This window comes from Aphanomyces astaci (genome assembly GCF_000520075.1).
Source record: "Aphanomyces astaci strain APO3 unplaced genomic scaffold supercont1.18, whole genome shotgun sequence".
NCBI lineage: Eukaryota > Oomycota > Saprolegniomycetes > Saprolegniales > Verrucalvaceae > Aphanomyces > Aphanomyces astaci.
The window spans coordinates 620,803-638,883 of NW_009798281.1; the positions used below are offsets into that span (position 1 = coordinate 620,803).

Sequence of the window (18,081 nt, forward strand, 5' to 3'; positions counted from 1 at the left end):
ACAGGGTTGTTGGCACTTGGTTGTTGTGTTTCCAACTTAAAGCCACAGCATATGACGTGGATGATGCTGATTGGATTTATAATTCTGACCTGGCATTATTAATCAAGTGTCTCGAACTGTACACTTCAGTAGTACTAATAATAGTACTGTACGTATACTGTACATAATGATACTACAGTACTATTCATAGTACTGTATGTATTCATAGTCATAGGACATACTGTAATACTAGTAATAATAGTACAATTGATAAATAGCGTACGATTACTACGTAGTACTACTGTACGTAGAGTACCTACCTACCTACTTGATCGTCGCTTTTATATACAGACAGAAACCGCTGGGCAAACTATGCGGATCGACGATTGGTTAAAGTTTAATATGAACATCAGCTAGGCCAAACCATAGATCGATGATTGGCTGAACTATCTCTCATGAGTGCATTTTGATTGGCTAGGATATTCAAGAATCCCCATTTGTTCAGTCATGACGTGTGCACGCATGCATTTATTTGCCACGTATTCGTTCGTGCACTTGTAATTAATCGTCTAAAGAGAATGTAGTACTAGTCTACGTAGTATTGTTTATTATCGCCCGTGGTGTGTTCATTCGATGCATGTGCGGTGCCATGCCCCGTCGACGTAGTTCAATTCGCTCGTCGGCCAAAACGTGGGTTCGAGCTTGAGCGTCGTGAGGTGGACTTTCCCGCTCAAGTCCATGTACTTGACTCGAATGGACGCGTTCGACTTGGGTTGCCGCTGCAACGCCGCTACAAAGTCATCCAAGTGGCGGATCGGGTCGCCGTTGATTTCACAAATGCGAGAGGTCGGCGGGGGGCCATACCGGGCCGCCGGCGACCCGGCATACCTACAGCATAAAACGTTATCCCACATTTGCAATTCAATAATATATGCCATCAACGAATCTTCGTCCACACAAATGATATAAGATGGTAGCTATTTTTCGAAAAAGTCAAGGACAGTCCAAAGTGAACGAAAAGCGCTGTTTGTCAAAACGTTACGCCCTTAACGCTCGCTAGTTCTGATTTCATATAGACAATAGTTTGTATTCATGGTAACTCAGTATCACATGACGAACGTGGAGGAGGTCGTACCGACAAGACACGTACACGCCGTCCTTGGACGAGATTTCACGCTGGGACGCCACCGACAGCGGGGGTACTTGCAGGAGCAACCCTTGCCAGCACACGATCCGATCCACTTCCCAACTTTCCAGCAGCACCGTCTTCAACGGCACTTGCAACTGCTCGCCTTGGCGAATCACAGTCGCCACCACGAACGGCTTTTGCGTTGCCACCTGGCATCCCAAAACACAATTTTTTCAACATATATATTGTTCTTCTTTATATACTGGTATACATTGATTGTTCTTCACGTACAAGAATACATATATATTGTTCTTCACATACTTGTACTACATTTATATATATAATAGAGTTCTTTACATATACTAGTATATATATATATACATGTATATCTATATCATTCTTCACATATATATATATACAAAAATTGTGTTTATATTCGAAACTGGAGCGATGATGCATCATAGCCCCCACCACGACGGAGTCGAACAAGCATTTACCGCATCGAATAATCAACATTAGACGCACCATCCCTGAACAATAATGCAGAATGGTCATCCAAAATGCAATCTCTCCTACTGGATTTGGACAGAAACACAGACTATGCAATATCACATCCTACCTCAACTTCACGGAACGACGTGACGATGGCGTCGTCAATCTGGACAATCAAGTCCCCGTTACGAAGCTGGGACTGCGCGTCCGTGCCGCCCCACCGGCGCCCCACCGACAGAATCGTCCGGCGCTCCGGGGCGTGCATCTCCAGCGCATGCGCCATACCTGCATCCATGCCCAGTTCGCGGCCCTTGGCCAAGCTAATGTGCTCGAAATCGACGCCGAGGTCGTACAAGTGGGGCGCCGACGCCCCGTCCACGAGCGGGTCCACGCTGTCCATGATAATATCCATGGGGATCCCGCGTGTGAACTGAGATTCCACCTTGGCGTTGCTACAAAGAAAAACAAAGTGGATTATATTATAGTGATCGTATATATTATTGTCAATCTTTTTTGAAAGTCGATTGAGTACTAATCAAAATCCCAAGACAAAAAACTCAAGTGGCCAATCAAAAACTCGAAGGGAGTAAGTAGTGTGGTGTCTTTATATAGTATAAAGGACGGCGACGCTTTTTTACATACAAAATTCAGTACAAAACAAGAAATCGATCGATGGACAATATTGCTTTTGCATGATTATATTGTCGGGTCGGTTCGTAATTGGAGTCGCCAGTACAATATCGAATCGAATAGACTTGGCAAATCGATGTGAGAGAATGAACTAGCCAATCAAAATCCATTCTTTACAAGATTTCTGAATGGTTCAGCCAATCAATACGTTTTCTAAAAAACACCGTTGCAGATTGAACTCACTATACTATAGTGAATACAAGATATATTGCCACGTTTATTCGAAAACGGTTTCACGCTTGAACAGTCCAAATTTTTGTGACAAGGACAATATATGACCAGCGAAAACTTTGTTACATTTAACCAAACACAATGTACAAATCCAATATATTATCATGTACCCAAACTCGACCACATCCGTAGCCAGCCATGTAGAATATATATATATTCATCAACACACAAGACAAATGCGATTGATCCAAACCTATTCGCTGCCATGCCACTATGCAATGGTTGTAATATGAAAACAATAAAGCAATTTTCATCGCATCATACAATATGGACGACATACAGTACATACCCGCGCTGCTGTTGAAACGAAAACGACGCCCAGAACGCTGCCACGTGTCCGTCGGGGGTGCACACGGCGCCGCCCTCGGTCGTCACAACATCCTGCAGCTGCACCATCTCCAAATTATGCTCTTGGTACCGCGGTGGATTGGGCATCGGCAGCGAAATCCACTTGACACTCGACACCAACGTCTCGCGCGACACTAATTCAGCCCAACTATTGCGTCCAACCTGCAAAAAAGATATATACACAATCAAAAACAACACAAAAACACATTAATTATTAGCACCTGAACCATATATATTTATCCACAGCTAAATAGTGTGTGTGTGTGTGTGGCATTCATGACATACTCCACAGGAATACAATTCTACTTTACACATTGTGCATTGCAGTAATCAAATTTGCCTATTTTGGACGATGGATGAAATCGCCAACTAAAAATCGAGCAAACGAGTATGATTGGCTACAAAGAATGAAGGGGTTGCAATTTGATTGGCTAAAATGATTGATTATGTAGTATTGCAGTCACAAATAAGAATCCTCTTCAACTTGGTTTTATACGAAATTTCAAAGGTCTGGCGATTGTTTGGCGGTTGATTCAACCAGCACTCAAATCACAATTCAACATTCAGTACAAAACGAAGAATCCATCGATATATTTGGCGAATCCGCACCAAAGTCCAATATATTGATTTGGGTAAAATGACAACAACGAAGCGACGTACACCACTCATGAGACCCACGAGCCACACCGGTTCGGATGGGTGCAGAGGTGACCGCGAGATTTTCGCGCTTTGGATAGGTGTGGACCCAATCAAGCGCGGGTCGTACTGGACAATTGCAAAGTTGTGCACCGGGTGCACGAAGCGCACCGTGGCCGGGACCACCAGTGTGTTGGCAAAGGTAACCGTCACGTCCCCCAGTCGGTCTGTGACAGTGTTTCGGTCCACGACGACCAAACCTTGGGCAGCATCCACCACCAACCCCTAAGAGATCAACAAATTGTTAGCCCCACACAAACACATATTGGATTCTATTGGAGCGGGAATGTATGTCGTCGACACAATGTATGTGCAATCCCCACGTCGTGGGAGTGTATGTGACACTAGAAGTAGTGGAAAAATTACATAAAAAAATATCAAAGATATTTAGGCCGAGGCTGGATGCCACAGAAAAAATATTTATTTTGTCAAATAATACTCGGACACAGCATATTCCCTTTTCAAATGGAAGGTGAGATAATATTTGGAAAATATTTTGATCGGACCTCTGGATGCTATGATCGAATGAGAATACTAGTACCTACATGGTACTAGTAAAAAATCGACAGCTGCAGTTGAAACTATTTTTCTGTCACAAAACAGCCAAAATTCGACGTATTATGTCCATTTATATATATATTTGGGCAATATTCGAATGGATTCGAGGCCCCATAACTTTTGTTTTTCGTACGATGGCAATTGCAAGACAAAATGCATCATCACCCTCTACTAGATTTCATAACGTGCGTAGAGTGAGGGTGTGTGGCTTTGGAATTGGATTTCCACTTGAATAGAGTATGGGCAAAGGAAGGGGCACTTCTACAGTACACCCTGATTGTATTGAAGACACGGACGATTGGGTAATTTCAATCTTTTGAACAAAATATAAACTATTACAGGTTCATTTTACAGCACCAAATCGACAGCCACTACTCACTCGATTATTGACCAATCAAAATCCACAAAAAACATGAAAAATCAAGGGACCAATCAAATACACGTCAATATCGACTAAAATGAGGGTAAAAGGCGACACTTTGTTTTTCCACCCAATCGATCGATCGATCTCCACATTACTACCGCGTACCGTGCCGCGGTAGTTGGACATGTTTTGGCTGTTGATGCTAAACGGTCGATCGTACTCGACAGTCACAAGCGACGGCGCGAGGGTGCCTTCGATATAGTTTTTGCCTGGGAGAATCGACGTCGATCCAACGACATTGGGCACCGATTTCGGGACGTGGCTGACTGGCGGCGGCATATCCAAGTTGACACAGCTCCATGTACCCGTCAAGTCGTCCCGAGTGTACTCTTGAAACGGAAACCACCGCTTGTCCACGTGCACAACTTCGACTTTTTCTACCTTTGTCGCCACGTTCATGTACTTGACAACAACCTTTTGCTGGTCGTGGCAGTGCATGAGCACGTTCTTGAGCGAAGTCAAGTCGGGGGTAACGATTCCATTCACAGACAACAACAACGAACCCTTGGGAATGCGAGATCTTTGCAAAAAGTACCCTACCGAGTAGTCATAACATCATCATCCATTGACCTGATGTATATATATATCAATTCAAACGACTATATATATATATATAGATATAGTTTTGGAGGACGAACGACAGCTGGCTAGGGGGCTATGAATTGGAACAAGATGAACCGATATCGATTGAATCGTTTGTATTTCAACCAAACATAACAAGAAGAGTAAGTTATGACCCGATGATTTCTCGGGTACAGACTTTCCAACACGTTGGTAGTACCCACTTTGGCCAACTAGTATATCGTTCCCTGTATCGCAGTACCATCAACACGTTCAAGTAATGGACAAATCACACCACCCAATGAGTGCACCGGAGATCAAGCCACCACTGTGAACGATTGATTGGGTATGTTGACTTTTGAAAAAAGGACTCGTAGTTTTACAAACTAAACGACATGGACCTGTATCTAAATCTTCTTCTAAAGCCGTAAAACTGTCCAAAAATGATATATCATCTATTTGTCCTTTGATCTTGAATTTTTACGTGAAGAAATTCCTATTCAATCATATCTAACACACAACCAAACTCGTCCAAAACGTGAAATTTGGAGGTTGTTGTACCTGGGTCGGCAACATATGGCGCACTCGGACGGAGGCCGTGGTTGCGAGCTTGCTGGAACGATAGCGGGTTCACGACGGCGCCGCCAATATCGAGAAACTGCGACGGTGTGATCGCATGCAAGTCGTCCACCAACACATCGACCGACACCACCTTCCCTGCTCTGTCCAAGTCCAAACGCACCTACATTCTCATAAGTATATATATATATATATATACACTCTTATAAGTATACAACTCGATATTCGAATCGACTTGACAATATATTATATATATATAACGAATTTCGAATATATTGTCCAGTCGATTCAAGTAGGGAGTGAGTGGAGTATGAGAAGACATGACGAAATATAGACCGACCAATCAAAACCCAAGATATTTTCAAGCGGCCAATCAAACCTCTTGCAATCATCGAATATTCGTGTGTGGTGCACTTCAAATAGTGTGACACATGTTATATATAACACGAATGCAGTACACACACAATCGATCGATGGAGTTGACGAATCAGCACACAAATGTTGGCTAAAAGGACAACAATATGCATTGTGCTTTCGAGTGAAATTTCGTGTTGTGGCATGGTTTCTCGTTGGAATTTAAATCGATTTGATTGGCTACCTCCGATGAGCTCAAAATTATTAGCCAATCAAAACCTTCTCAATGAAATTCAACCAATCAGATCGATGGTTTGGTCGGTACGATTCGATTGCACCCCCTCCCCAAATTTGTATCAAATCGACAATATCTTGTCAAATCGATTCGAAACGGGAGCCCTCAGTCGAACCGAGAATAGATGAAAGAACCGCCAAAGCCAATCAAATCACGTCTACGATAATTTGTGCCAATCCAAACGCTTGCTTCGACCCAGTCCCGTACCACCACATATATCGTAATCTTTGTATACTTTTACAAGCTAAAATGAGACCAACATGATGGATTCGAATGCTATTTGGCACAAGTCCAACTTTAAATACACCATATCACAAGGCAATATACAGTAGTAGTATATCACAACATCATCAACGTGTCATGTTCACAACGCCCAATCTGCCAAGTACTATTCATAGTAGTAGTACTAGTAGTTATTTTACACCTCTGAGCTACAGTACAAACGCACTACTACACACATACTCAATAGAAAAAGCTCAATTGTACGCACCGTTTGGCCCACGGACTCGTCCAAAATGGCTTCGACGGGCACGAATTGGTGGACGAGGTGGCCGTTCACACGCAAGAGGACGTCGCCGGGGTGGAGTTTGGCCGCACAAGAGCTGCTGGGCAGCACTTCAGCCACGACCAGCAGCCCATTCGCGGTGGGGAACGCTTGCCGTAGCTCCGTTTCCGTGTCGGCGGGCAGCCCCAGGCGCCGGACTTCGTCGAATGGCTACATCAATTCAACAAATCAATCAAGTATTACAGGGGTATAGATTATAAGGCTTTGCAAAGTATCCGTGATTGCACATGTGTATATTATATTGTCCCAATGAATTAAAATACTGTATTTTGCAACTATTTTAGCGCCAATTTAAATAATTTCATTCTTTGACAATAACGCGCATCATGTACCCCATAATAGATGATAGATACAAAGCCTTCAAGCTTCTTCAGACGACATTCGGTACTACTAGACACAACACACAAGGCTGTATGTACTAATACTAATAGTAACATCAACAATATATCCAACCCCGAACAAACCTCGTCGCATAACCACTATAAATAAACAATCAATCTCTGACACTTTCAATATGGTCATCCTTGGGATGAATCGACACCTCCATCATCCTGCATGCAATTGAGTTTATGGCCACAATTCGTGCGATAGATAGATACCCTTTGGATAGATCGACCACTCCTGTGCCAAGTATGCACCAAAATTCACGATATCAAAACAAAAATTGATCGATCGAGGGGTCGCCCTATCTCAAAGAGTCCACCTTGTCACATATATGTGATATATATATGATATATATGTGATATATATATATATATAGCACTAGAAAAAAACAAAGAGAAGAATCCACCACTTGCCTTGTGCACCCACACGGTTTGGAGCGTGCCCCGGGGCACCACGGCGGTGGCGTCCTTCTGCAGCGCCTCGAGCACGCGTTTGACCCTGTCGAGCGGGAGGTAGAAGGATGCGCTCGTGCCCATCTTTCCGCCGGCATTGAGCGCCACGACCTGTCCATCCTGGTTGAGCACGGGCGACCCGGAGCTCCCGCCGGACGTCCCAGACGACGCTTGAAAGTAAAACGTGTTGAAGTCGTTGTACGTGTTAAGCCCGTACGCCGGACAGTCGCGATCCAGCCGCGCCAATGTGCCGCTCGCGATCGCCAGCTTCTCCGCCGCGTCATTGCCCACCACGCGAATATCGGTCCCGACGATGGCTTTTTCCGGATGCAGCGGCAGCGACGGCACGTTCAAATGGCGGACATGCTACATTCCAAATAGTGTTCAAATTTGAATGGATGTTTAAGAGTGCGGGCGGTGCAGGCTCGTTCGATGAATTTCAATGTGTGACTTCAAATAGTGTGAAGGGCTTCACATACAACAGGTAGTACAAAACACTCTGCGAAGCAGCCCAAAAGTCCAAATTGTGGCTGAACGAACAATATTTATATAAAGACAGTGAGTTCGCTATATACTTCCAAAAGTATTCGCGTGGGTTGTCTAATCAATATTGAACAATCACGCTTGAGTTCTGATTGGTCGAATATATTTGTCGTTTCTGTAAGAGCCAATCAAATCCACTCAAAATTGGATTAGCCAATAGCGTCGATAAATCGGGATTCGATTCGACGGGGTCTGGAGATATACAAATATATATTGCTCTTTCAGCAAGCAAAAATTTGGACTTTTGGATATATATATATATATATTGTAAAGAAGTAGTCTGAACGCTTGCAAGCTCCTGGCAGCAGAAGATTATATTGTTGCTACACATGCCATCATACTGTACATACAACAGTACATGGTGACGAAATCCAATGGTTTGACATCGACGACGTATTAAAATATGGAGTGTGGAAGGGATATAGTCAACAGATTCCGACATGTACATGTCAGCTCATGCAAGACAGAACGCGACTACAATCTCAAACACACACACATAAGTGTACCGAAGGGTCGTAGCGAAAGAAGCCAAAGTCGTGGACCGGGTCACGGTAGATAGGAACAACGCGGACTTCTTCGTTGTTTTGAAAGATGGCTTCGGCGTCCTACACAGATATCGATGTATTGTCACTACAAAGGTGGAGCATGGCCGACGTACGATGGGACCGGCACCGACGACATGGCGATTCGTGAGAATGATGCCTCTTTCGGCATCCACGACAAACCCCGTAGCCCACCCGTTGCCCGGGCTTTCTGTATCAAACGACTACCGAACAAACAATGAGGTTGCCGACGTCGTCATTGCACGATGTGTGGAGGCTTGTACCTTGGGGGAATTGAGCTTGAGAGACACTACAAGTTACATGCGATGTGGAAACGTCGAGCGACATGGATATTGTCTAGGGTGGACGAGTTGGAGGACGTACCGATGGCAGGCACAACATGATCCAAGGTGTGTTTCCAAGTTGCATCGCGCTGGGGTGTCGCAAGAACGGAGACAGGAACGGGAGAGGAAGCGGTTGATGTCAAGACAGGATCTGCCTGCAGTTCACTAGCTTGAGGCACCAAACGAAGACCCACACCCAAGAGGACACTCCCTCCGATGATCCCCAACGCGACCTTGCCCCATGGACTTGCATCGGACGATGTCGACGCATTATGCTGCGAATTATGGCTGCTCTGAAGACGCTTGGATGTTGATGCAAAGCCAGCTCGTCGCTGGAGGTTTGCCCATCGTCCAAGCGATACACGCCGCGCTGCCGTCAACATCGCCTGGAGTGTCCGTCCTTTCTAAACGTTCAGGAAATTGTACCTGGAGGAATGGCATCGATGGATTGGCGGATAAATACAGATTTTATCCAATCATATATGTTCATTAAAACCTGGGGTCAGGTGTGTAGGAGGATGACGACATGAAATTACCTGGTTTTACAGACGTAACCCATTCTATAGGACTGCAATGTACGTACAGTAGTTTGAAGTTTAGTTGATACATGTCCTTAAACTAAGGGATTTCACCATGCTTACTAACAATACGAACATGCAGTTGTGTAAATATAATATTAATATTAGTACAGTAATACTTGAAGTAGTACATACACTGTACTAGTAGTACTACTTACAGTTAGTACTACTGTACCGAATACTATTGTACACACTATTAAATAGTGTGGTGTTGTCGAACGGTTTCACACTATTAACATTTCGAATAGTAGTGTGAAACCGTTCAACAACACCACACTATTTAACGCTGATGATCTGTAACGGTGAATCTTCTTTCATTTTTGAACACCGATGAAAGCAAGCGACGAGATCGACCGCGTCTTCCTGGACAAGAAGTTCAGCGCGACCAAGTACATGCTGCGGTACATTGTCGGCGCGTCAGAGGATGTGCGGAAGGACCAGCTGCAGACCATCGGTCGGTATCGGTCGTTGGCTGACCAGGAGATCGCGGGGGTGGTCGAGTCCAATTACTCCAACTTTAACGCTTCCTTGGGCAAATTCAACGTCATCTCCAACCAGCTCCAGGGTATGTATGCGTGTCCTTTGTATTCTTCAGATAACAAGCGTCCCTAGAGGCGCGGGCGGGTCTTGTGGAAGTGAGCAAGCGCAGCATGGAAGGCAAGGCGATCTTGACCGCCAAAACCAAAAACCTAAACGAGTTGCTCTTGCTGAAGTACGAGTCCAAGAAAGTGATCGAAGTAGTCGACGACATCGACTTTATCGACAAGGCGCCAAGCCAGATCCGACACGCGCTGGGTGCGAAGAACGCGACGGCTGCCGTGGACATGTACTTGCGCGCGTTCGAGTTGGTGCTCAGCGACAAGCTGGCCGTGTTCCACGCCATCGCGAGCATGCGCAATGCTCTCATGGAGTGCAAGCAGCTCATCGAAGACCATATCGTTCAAGAACTCGAGTCGATTCTATTTTTGCAGGTTTGTTCGGTCGTTGGTTCAAAGTTCAACGGGTCGTCGTCGAGTATAGGACGTGTTTAAGACGTTTGCCAAAGGCCTCAAGCAAACCGTCCCCGTGTTTCAAACGCTTTTGGCCGAAGCGGACGTTCTGTACACTACCGCCACCAACACTGTGTCCCCCCCCGCATCCATCATTGGTGCCATGAATACCTCTGGACGTCCAGACACTTGGAAAGCGTCCGCGCCGCCCACGGCAAACCCGCTGGCGATGCTGGTCACTTGTGTGAAACGGTATGGACCGACTACTAGTCACCTGAATTGAACAATGAGCATCTCTCTCTCTCTCTCTCTTGTATGTGTGGAAGAGTGTAGGTTGTTGTCAGGTATTGTCAAAAGTCCTTCTGGTTTTCACACACTAATTGAAGTCACACACGACGAATATCGTTGTTGCCTGAGTTTGATTGGCCACTTGAGTAGTATGCTTGGTTTTGATTGGTCGATCGAATTCAGCACGCCAAATTTGACAATACCGGTGTATCAGCACGCCGAATTTGACAATACCGGTGTTGTATGTGGATATCTTCCATTGATTGGCCTATATATTCATTCTCATTGTAAATCCTGACAAAAGTGGCGTCGAGCAAACTCGAAGGGGCCAGAGGTTAGTTGGTATTGACGATACCTTGTAGTATAGACAACAATGCGGCGGCACTTGTATTCGACTTGGTTGTGAATCACGATTTGCATTCGTGTTTGTGTATACCTAAACTCATAGTATGACGTGGCAGGCTGGCGCGGCAAGTCGATGTGTCTGGCACGTTGAAAAATACACGGCGGGTGCAGCTGGACTCGGTCCTCACCCACGTGGCCGCGCTGTGCCAAGGCAAGGGGTATTACGAAGAGGCGACATTTGGCACGCACGCCGCGTCGGGCAACTTTGAAACATTTGTGCAAGTGTTGGCGCAAGTGCTTGAGCAACTAGTGCGGCGCCATGCGTTGCTGGTAGAATGCATGGACCACGGCAGCTGCACTCTCTCGGATGTGCTTCAAAGCGTGTTTCGACTGGTCCAGGTGCGAACCCTACTGCTAGTATTACTAACTACTAGGACTACTAATACCGTCATTGACGAAACGATAATATTATTGGAACACTTATTGATTGAAATCTTGCGAAGGCGCTTTAAGTATTTGCCGATAATAAAAGGGTCGTTTCGAATGAAGATTCTTTTTGTTTTTTGTGGAATCACGCAGGATGTATCGGATTGGGTGAATCTACACTTGTCGTTTCTATAAGAGCCAATCAGATTCACTCAAATAATTCGAGTAGCATCGATTCGTGAGTCGATTCGGCGGCGAGTTGTGCCGAATCCACAATAGTCCACTGGTTGAATTGATTTGAGATTTTATAGGACTTGGTTGAATAAAAAAATACAAGCTATTGTGCTTTCTCGTTGGAATTTAAATCGATTTGATTGGCTACTTCAGATGAGCTCAAAATTATTAACCAATCAAAACCTTGATCAATGAAATTCAACCAATCAGATCGATTGTGGATCGTTTTGGTCGGCGCGAAATTCGATTGCACCCCGTCCCAAATTTGTATCAAAGCGACAATAAAATATTTATAATAATTTGTATTTTAACTTATTTTTAGTGATTTTATTCATGATTGCTTCATTCTGAATCATGGGATTCGATCGTTTGTATATTTCATGGTGCAGTCAAATATATCAACGACAAGTGTACATCCAGTCGGTCTAGCTCTCTTACGATAGACAATCTTGTTAATCGGGCTGGTACTTATATAAATATATATATGGTAGGAGCAAGTGGGAATGTATACGGACGGGGTGGCTGTGACGCTGCTGTCAACTCCACCGCCGACGTTGTTGCCAAGTGCGACGGGGTTATTTCGATTCGCGCAGCTCCAGCAAGAAGCGGCGGCGGTTGTTCCACCGCCTTCTTCTTCCCAGGGCGACTCAAAGCGACTGGTCGTGTGCCCCGCCAGTTTGTTTCATATGCCCGTCGTGTACGCCGACTTGGTTCGGTTTTCAGACGCGGTTCAAGCGGCGGCGGGCGCGGCGTCGTCGTACGCGGCAGATATGTTACACCCGTATTTGATTAAAGGGTGGTTCCCGCGGCTCAAAGCAGAAGCTGAGGTAGGTCTAGTTGCTTAGCAACGATGACCAGAGTGTGTGTAGAACTTTCTCGCTCGCCCCACGACGCGAGTGCCCCGCCGTTTCGACCTGTCACCGCCATTGGTACGTCTGAGTGTATCGGTGATCGTTCAAGGATTTCGTCATATATATATATACTTATTTATATATATATATATATATATGCGCGCTGGGTGAAGAAGAACGTCCATCTATTGTATAATATCTTTCTTGTTATGATTATAATCCATTCATTCAAGATCGTATGGTTTTATGTTTATTTTTTATTGTTCATTCATAGCGTTTGATCCTAGGATTTATATTAATAGTACTAGTACATCGTATATACGTAGCCGAACACTTGTGCATATCGTCATCATGTTGGGCTCTTCGTACGATTTGTGCTAACCTACATATATCGCCAAATTAAGTGTTCAATCTATTCCGTCGTCTAATTCGCCTGAAACATTATACCCTCCCATTGCTTGTGTGAACACAGACACTGTAGACATGTCCTGGTTGTTGTGAGCTTGTACCTAATATTCCGTCTAAATTGGTTATATACATCGGGTAGGACGTACCGTTGCAAGTGCCAGACGTGCACGTGATGCTGCATCTTGTGGACGCGATGTTTGATATGTTGGCCACGATGCCGTCGTTCGAAATCGAAGTCGCGGGGGTTTTGGAAGCCACCATGTTGCGCTACGTCGAAGAGTGTTCGGCAATTGTCCGGTAAATATGAAATAATATCCGGTTAATATGTGAAGTATGGGAGCGTTCACGTATATGTATGTACATACACTTAGAAAAATATGCGACGGCACGCTGAATCAGCTGGAAACGGGCGTCGCGGCGTCGGAACTCATGCGGACGTTTCAAGATTCGGCCGTGTACTTGATGGCCAAAGGCAAAGTGCCCCATCAACCGGTCGCCCAAGTCGTACCGACGACCACCTGTGACCATACGGAGGATGCAGCGTCCCCAGGACACAGCTACGGGTACAGCTACGCGCTGCCCACGCCCATTCTCTCAACAACGTCACAGGCGGCTGCCGTACGTGAAGAAAGCACATGGAGCATCATGATATTGTGCTTTCGAGTGATATTTCGTGGTTTCTCGTTGGAATTTATACATCGATTAGAGTGGCTACATGATGTCGTCAGATGAGCTCAAAATGATTAGCCAATCAAAACCTTCTCAAATCGACAATATATCATAATGAAGACCTGTGAAACATGATTATATTGTCGTTCTTTTACTCCAAATTTGGTTGACTTTTGATTATTCGCCAAATATATCTTTGTCCTAACTTTTGTAAAGCTCGTCCTGTCTCACACTAATTTCATTCACACACTAATTCGACGTTGCCTTGGTCATCGACGAATGGCTTTGATTGGCTACTCGGTTCGTGTTGTGGGTTGTGCTTGTTGGTCGTATATCGATTGTCATGTGGTTATATTCGATTGAAAGCACCCAAACACACTCCATTTGACAATATATATATCGAAATGGAATGTAGACCAGCACCACGTCCGAGATGTCGTCGTCGTCCAAGACGGACCAGCTACAGGCGACTGAGTGGGAGTTTGAAGTCAAGTTTAAAGACCCAGCGTTTTGGACGCTGCCAGTGACCAAGCGGCTGCTGTTTGACCAGGGCAAGCTCGCCATGCTCGCGTACATCAACATGGCATGCGACGCTGTGTCACTGCACACGGAAGCGCGCATTCAGTCGGCTGCCGTGGCCATCTCTGCCGACACCCTCGAGGTACATACACCCCGCTTTCCTCGTACTTTTCACGTTGTCACAGGTATATATATCTAGTTTTCATATATATTCTCGTTCGTGGGTGTTTCAAGAGGAATTGGACTACAGACTGTATATTGCTGCTGCGTGGTTCTCTGTGACCTAGGATTGTATAACATCCCAGTGATAGTTTTCGATATTGAAACCACATATTCTCTCATTTTGTTTCTACCAGTACTTCGTTATACTTTGACCTTGACTGGATATAATGAGATTTCGATATTATTCTTATCGCTCCTTGTATTTTGACCTTGACTGGATGTTTGATTTATATATATTGTAGCAGACTGGATGTTTGATATATATATATATAAATATATTGTAGCACGTCCTCCACAACGTCAAGTCAGTCAGTTGGCGATGCAGTGGCCTCGCGGACGAATGTCTTTTCTTTTTGCGGCGGGAACTGCGACTCCATGCGTTTTACTACCTCACCCAAGTGACTTCATCACCATCATCCTCCCCTACTTCCACCGCCGCGGCGCCGTCGTCCACATTGGTGGCGCCGCACGAGTGCATTGTTGGTTGGAATGCACACCTCATGCGAATGCACCTCCCTTTAACGACCGACAAGATGGCGTTCGTGTGGGATGGCCTTGACCGTCTAGAAGCTACGATTGTCATGCACAGTGTCCAGTACACGCCCAAAATGACACTAGCAACTATCTCGCAAATGGCCGTGAATTTGAACGCGTTGCAGCAAAACTTGACAGCGCTCTTGTACGGGTACCCTATGATTCGGCGAGACTTTTACCACTTTGAACGCGCGAAACGGTACGTTGTACATGTATATATATATATATATATGCATCCTGTGTGGGGGGATAGTACATATATATATATATATACTGTACTCTCTACTAGTATTATATCTACCTCGAACGGAAATGGGATACCTAGTAGAGTGGATATTGTGGTATATATATATATATATATATATATATATACTATATGACCATATATTTTTGTCACTGATTGTATTTTGTGTATGGTTTCGTGTGTGGGGGAATTATAGGTACTTTCAATTGCTGACGTTGTCCGAAACCGACTTGGAGCTGTTTTTGATGGAAAATCGCCGCCTCTTCCCCACCGACTGCCTCCGCGCCATCTGGCGGGTCGACGTGCCCACGCGTGTGCTGACCAAATCCAGCGTCAACAAATTAGATAGTTTATTGCGTTAATATATATATGTATATATGTATATATCAAGGGGGCCGCCAACATCGCCATATATATTATTCGGCCTCAAGAGGAGAAGAATCACTTCATATTTGCTGTGCAACGCCCCGAGCTTAAATAATTCGATGGTCCATACATACTTTGTAGTATTCGACAATGAAGGAGTCCTTGAACGCTACTCTGTATATACATATACTACTGGTAGTATATATAAACTAGTACTCACTTCGTATGTACTGTACATTGTACTGTACATACAGAAGTCTACACATCGAGAATATGTATATACTGAAGTATATATTAATATACCGGGACATCCCTGGGGTGGGTTTACACGCGAGTATACCCGCCACCATTGCCATTGTGGAGTTCTGCTTGGAACAACACGGCAATAACGATAAACGAGAGCAACGCCAGCGCGACGCCCCCCACGCCCCCTTTGATACCGTACTGCCGCCACAGCTCCAACACTGGTGTGCGACACTGTGTGTACGGAGTGGCGTTGTCCTTGTCAGTTTGTACGGTTTGATTGGACTTTGAGAGGAACAACTTGGCGCACCAAATCGCCGTGTCGTTGGTCAAGGGGCACGTGGCATCCGCCCACTCGAAAAGGGATTTGGATGATCGGTCGCCAAACGCGGCCTTGACCTGTCGGCACGTCGCGCATGCTTCCTTGAATGTCTTGGGCAACGCGTTCGACAGCACCGACGCCAGCTTAGCCTCTACTTGGTCGCACAAACCCACAAGACCTGTTTTGGCGTTGACATCGACCCCGGCCGCCTTGCATGCCGCCAGGGCGACGTCACCCCCCATCCCTGACGGAAAGAACGTGTGCACGGCGTCGTTGATGGAAGCGGAGACGCAGAAGCGCCCCCCTTGGGCGTAGCAGTACACGTGGTTGAACTCCGTGGCGAGGTCGTTCTCTGTGGGATCGGCGGGGAAGGGTTGGGAGATCCACGAGTTGGCCTGGAACGCCGACATGAAGCCAACGATTGCGATCGCCACAAACAACAGCAACCCCAGCACGACGAAGATCGAGTACAACGTGAGGAGGGACCGGTTGCGCCACGCGGCACCGCCAAACCCGACGAATGCAATCAAGATCGCGCATACTCCTTGCACCATCAGGAGCGTGGACATGGTGCTCACATTGGTGGCCGTCTTCGTGGAGAAGATGTCGCTCCCGTACCCCCCGTTGTGGGACTGCACCCCCAGCCAGATCAAGACGGCACCAGCACCGATTAGCGCGATGTTGGCGACAACGAGAACTACTTTGGCCAAGGATTGCATCGAGAAGTGGGGGCACATGAAAAACTGTACAGGGTTCAATGCAACCGTTGGACCCGAAATCATCTCCAGTGGGTGAAATATCTTGAACTGCCTCGTTATTTTGATATCACAAGTGTAAAGTTACTGTGTTTAGTAGTGCTTTCAAAAACTAAAAGTGTTTATCATCCCTGAATAACATTAGTATGAACTGACATAGGCGTACAGGAGGGTACAGGAGGGATTGGTATTAATTTGATGTTACTAGACATTCCAGTTGTAATTTAGCATTCGTGGGGTTGCTTTAAAAGGAACCAACTATACTGCAATAAACATACTAACTTCAGCTTACGGCGTTTTCTTACCCCGACATGGACTTGCCCAAGTATTTAAGTAGCTTATAATGTGACACTTGTGATGCCAGGTTGGCAAACTAACCGCAGCGCTGTCCCTGGTTTGATACAGTAACATAATTTGAACGCTCCAAAACGAAGACCTCCGACATGCCTGAACGAAACACGTAGAATCAATCATATTATTGGTCAAGCATCTTTGCGGCACATTGGATAGGACACATGGCATTGTAGCCACGTACTTTTGCACGTAAGGTGAAACGTGTGGCTGCAATGAAATCGCACAATGGCGCTTGCCGACTTTTCAAACTCGTCCAAGCAGATGGCCCACGTCGAGTCGTGTTGGACTGGCACATCGGTGCCAAGTGCTGTTTCTTTCCACGTTCGTTCGCTATCTTTGTGCGTTTCTGGCATGTCTATGGCGATGTCAACGCGTTGTCGCAGAGCTGCCACGTCATGGGAACTGCAGACGACTTTAGTTGCGAGACACAGGGCTCGTACTTCAAATAGATCGAGGGCGAATTGAGTCAGACCTCGCACTCGTTGAGTAATCACAAACGCATCGTCTAGGCCGAGGCGGCATTGTGGAAACTGCAAGATGAACTTTTGCTTGGACAGCTCTGTGAACC

The 18,081-nt window shown here is 45.6% G+C and overlaps 4 protein-coding genes across 8 annotated transcripts; 2 read left to right on the plus strand and 2 right to left on the minus strand.

Annotated features, from left to right (window-relative positions):
- Positions 1-493: 493 nt before the first annotated feature.
- Positions 494-9,589, minus strand: H257_08342. Of its 2 annotated transcripts, XM_009834173.1 has the most exons (13): positions 9,207-9,589; positions 9,107-9,132; positions 8,939-9,046; positions 8,787-8,885; positions 7,699-8,103; positions 6,827-7,051; positions 5,670-5,850; positions 4,653-5,083; positions 3,530-3,790; positions 2,811-3,031; positions 1,728-2,052; positions 1,115-1,317; positions 494-867 (listed from the first exon to the last, which is right to left on the minus strand). In XM_009834173.1, exons 1-13 carry the CDS (start codon positions 9,547-9,549, stop codon positions 606-608), a joined length of 3,090 nt encoding a protein of 1,029 aa, XP_009832475.1. In that variant the 5' UTR covers positions 9,550-9,589; the 3' UTR covers positions 494-605. The 2 variants fall into 2 exon arrangements, with proteins under 2 accessions (XP_009832475.1, XP_009832476.1); XM_009834174.1 differs by lacking the exons at positions 494-867; positions 1,115-1,317; positions 1,728-2,052; positions 2,811-3,031 and having other exon boundaries at positions 3,347-3,790.
- Positions 9,590-10,045: 456 nt separating this feature from the next.
- On the plus strand, positions 10,046-15,835 carry H257_08343 (hypothetical protein; the record flags this gene model as incomplete). 4 transcript variants are annotated; one of them, XM_009834177.1, is made up of 11 exons in its annotated part: positions 10,046-10,309; positions 10,357-10,715; positions 10,765-10,985; positions 11,483-11,765; positions 12,518-12,853; positions 12,896-12,955; positions 13,425-13,582; positions 13,657-13,903; positions 14,370-14,615; positions 14,980-15,428; positions 15,670-15,835. In XM_009834177.1, the coding sequence occupies exons 1-11, from the start codon at positions 10,075-10,077 to the stop codon at positions 15,833-15,835; spliced, it is 2,760 nt and encodes a 919-aa protein (XP_009832479.1). In that variant the 5' UTR covers positions 10,046-10,074. The 4 variants fall into 4 exon arrangements, with proteins under 4 accessions (XP_009832479.1, XP_009832477.1, XP_009832480.1 ...); XM_009834175.1 differs by having other exon boundaries at positions 10,357-10,985; XM_009834178.1 differs by lacking the exon at positions 10,046-10,309 and having other exon boundaries at positions 10,325-10,715.
- Positions 15,836-16,163: 328 nt separating this feature from the next.
- Positions 16,164-17,135, minus strand: H257_08344 (hypothetical protein; the record flags this gene model as incomplete). The annotated part of the gene is made up of 1 exon (XM_009834179.1): positions 16,164-17,135. Exon 1 carries the CDS (start codon positions 17,121-17,123, stop codon positions 16,164-16,166), a length of 960 nt encoding a protein of 319 aa, XP_009832481.1. The 5' UTR covers positions 17,124-17,135.
- A 603-nt stretch (positions 17,136-17,738) lies between these two features.
- H257_08345 (hypothetical protein) lies at positions 17,739-17,962 on the plus strand (the record flags this gene model as incomplete). The annotated part of the gene is made up of 2 exons (XM_009834180.1): positions 17,739-17,834; positions 17,897-17,962. 2 exons carry the CDS (start codon positions 17,739-17,741, stop codon positions 17,960-17,962), a joined length of 162 nt encoding a protein of 53 aa, XP_009832482.1.
- Positions 17,963-18,081: the final 119 nt, after the last annotated feature.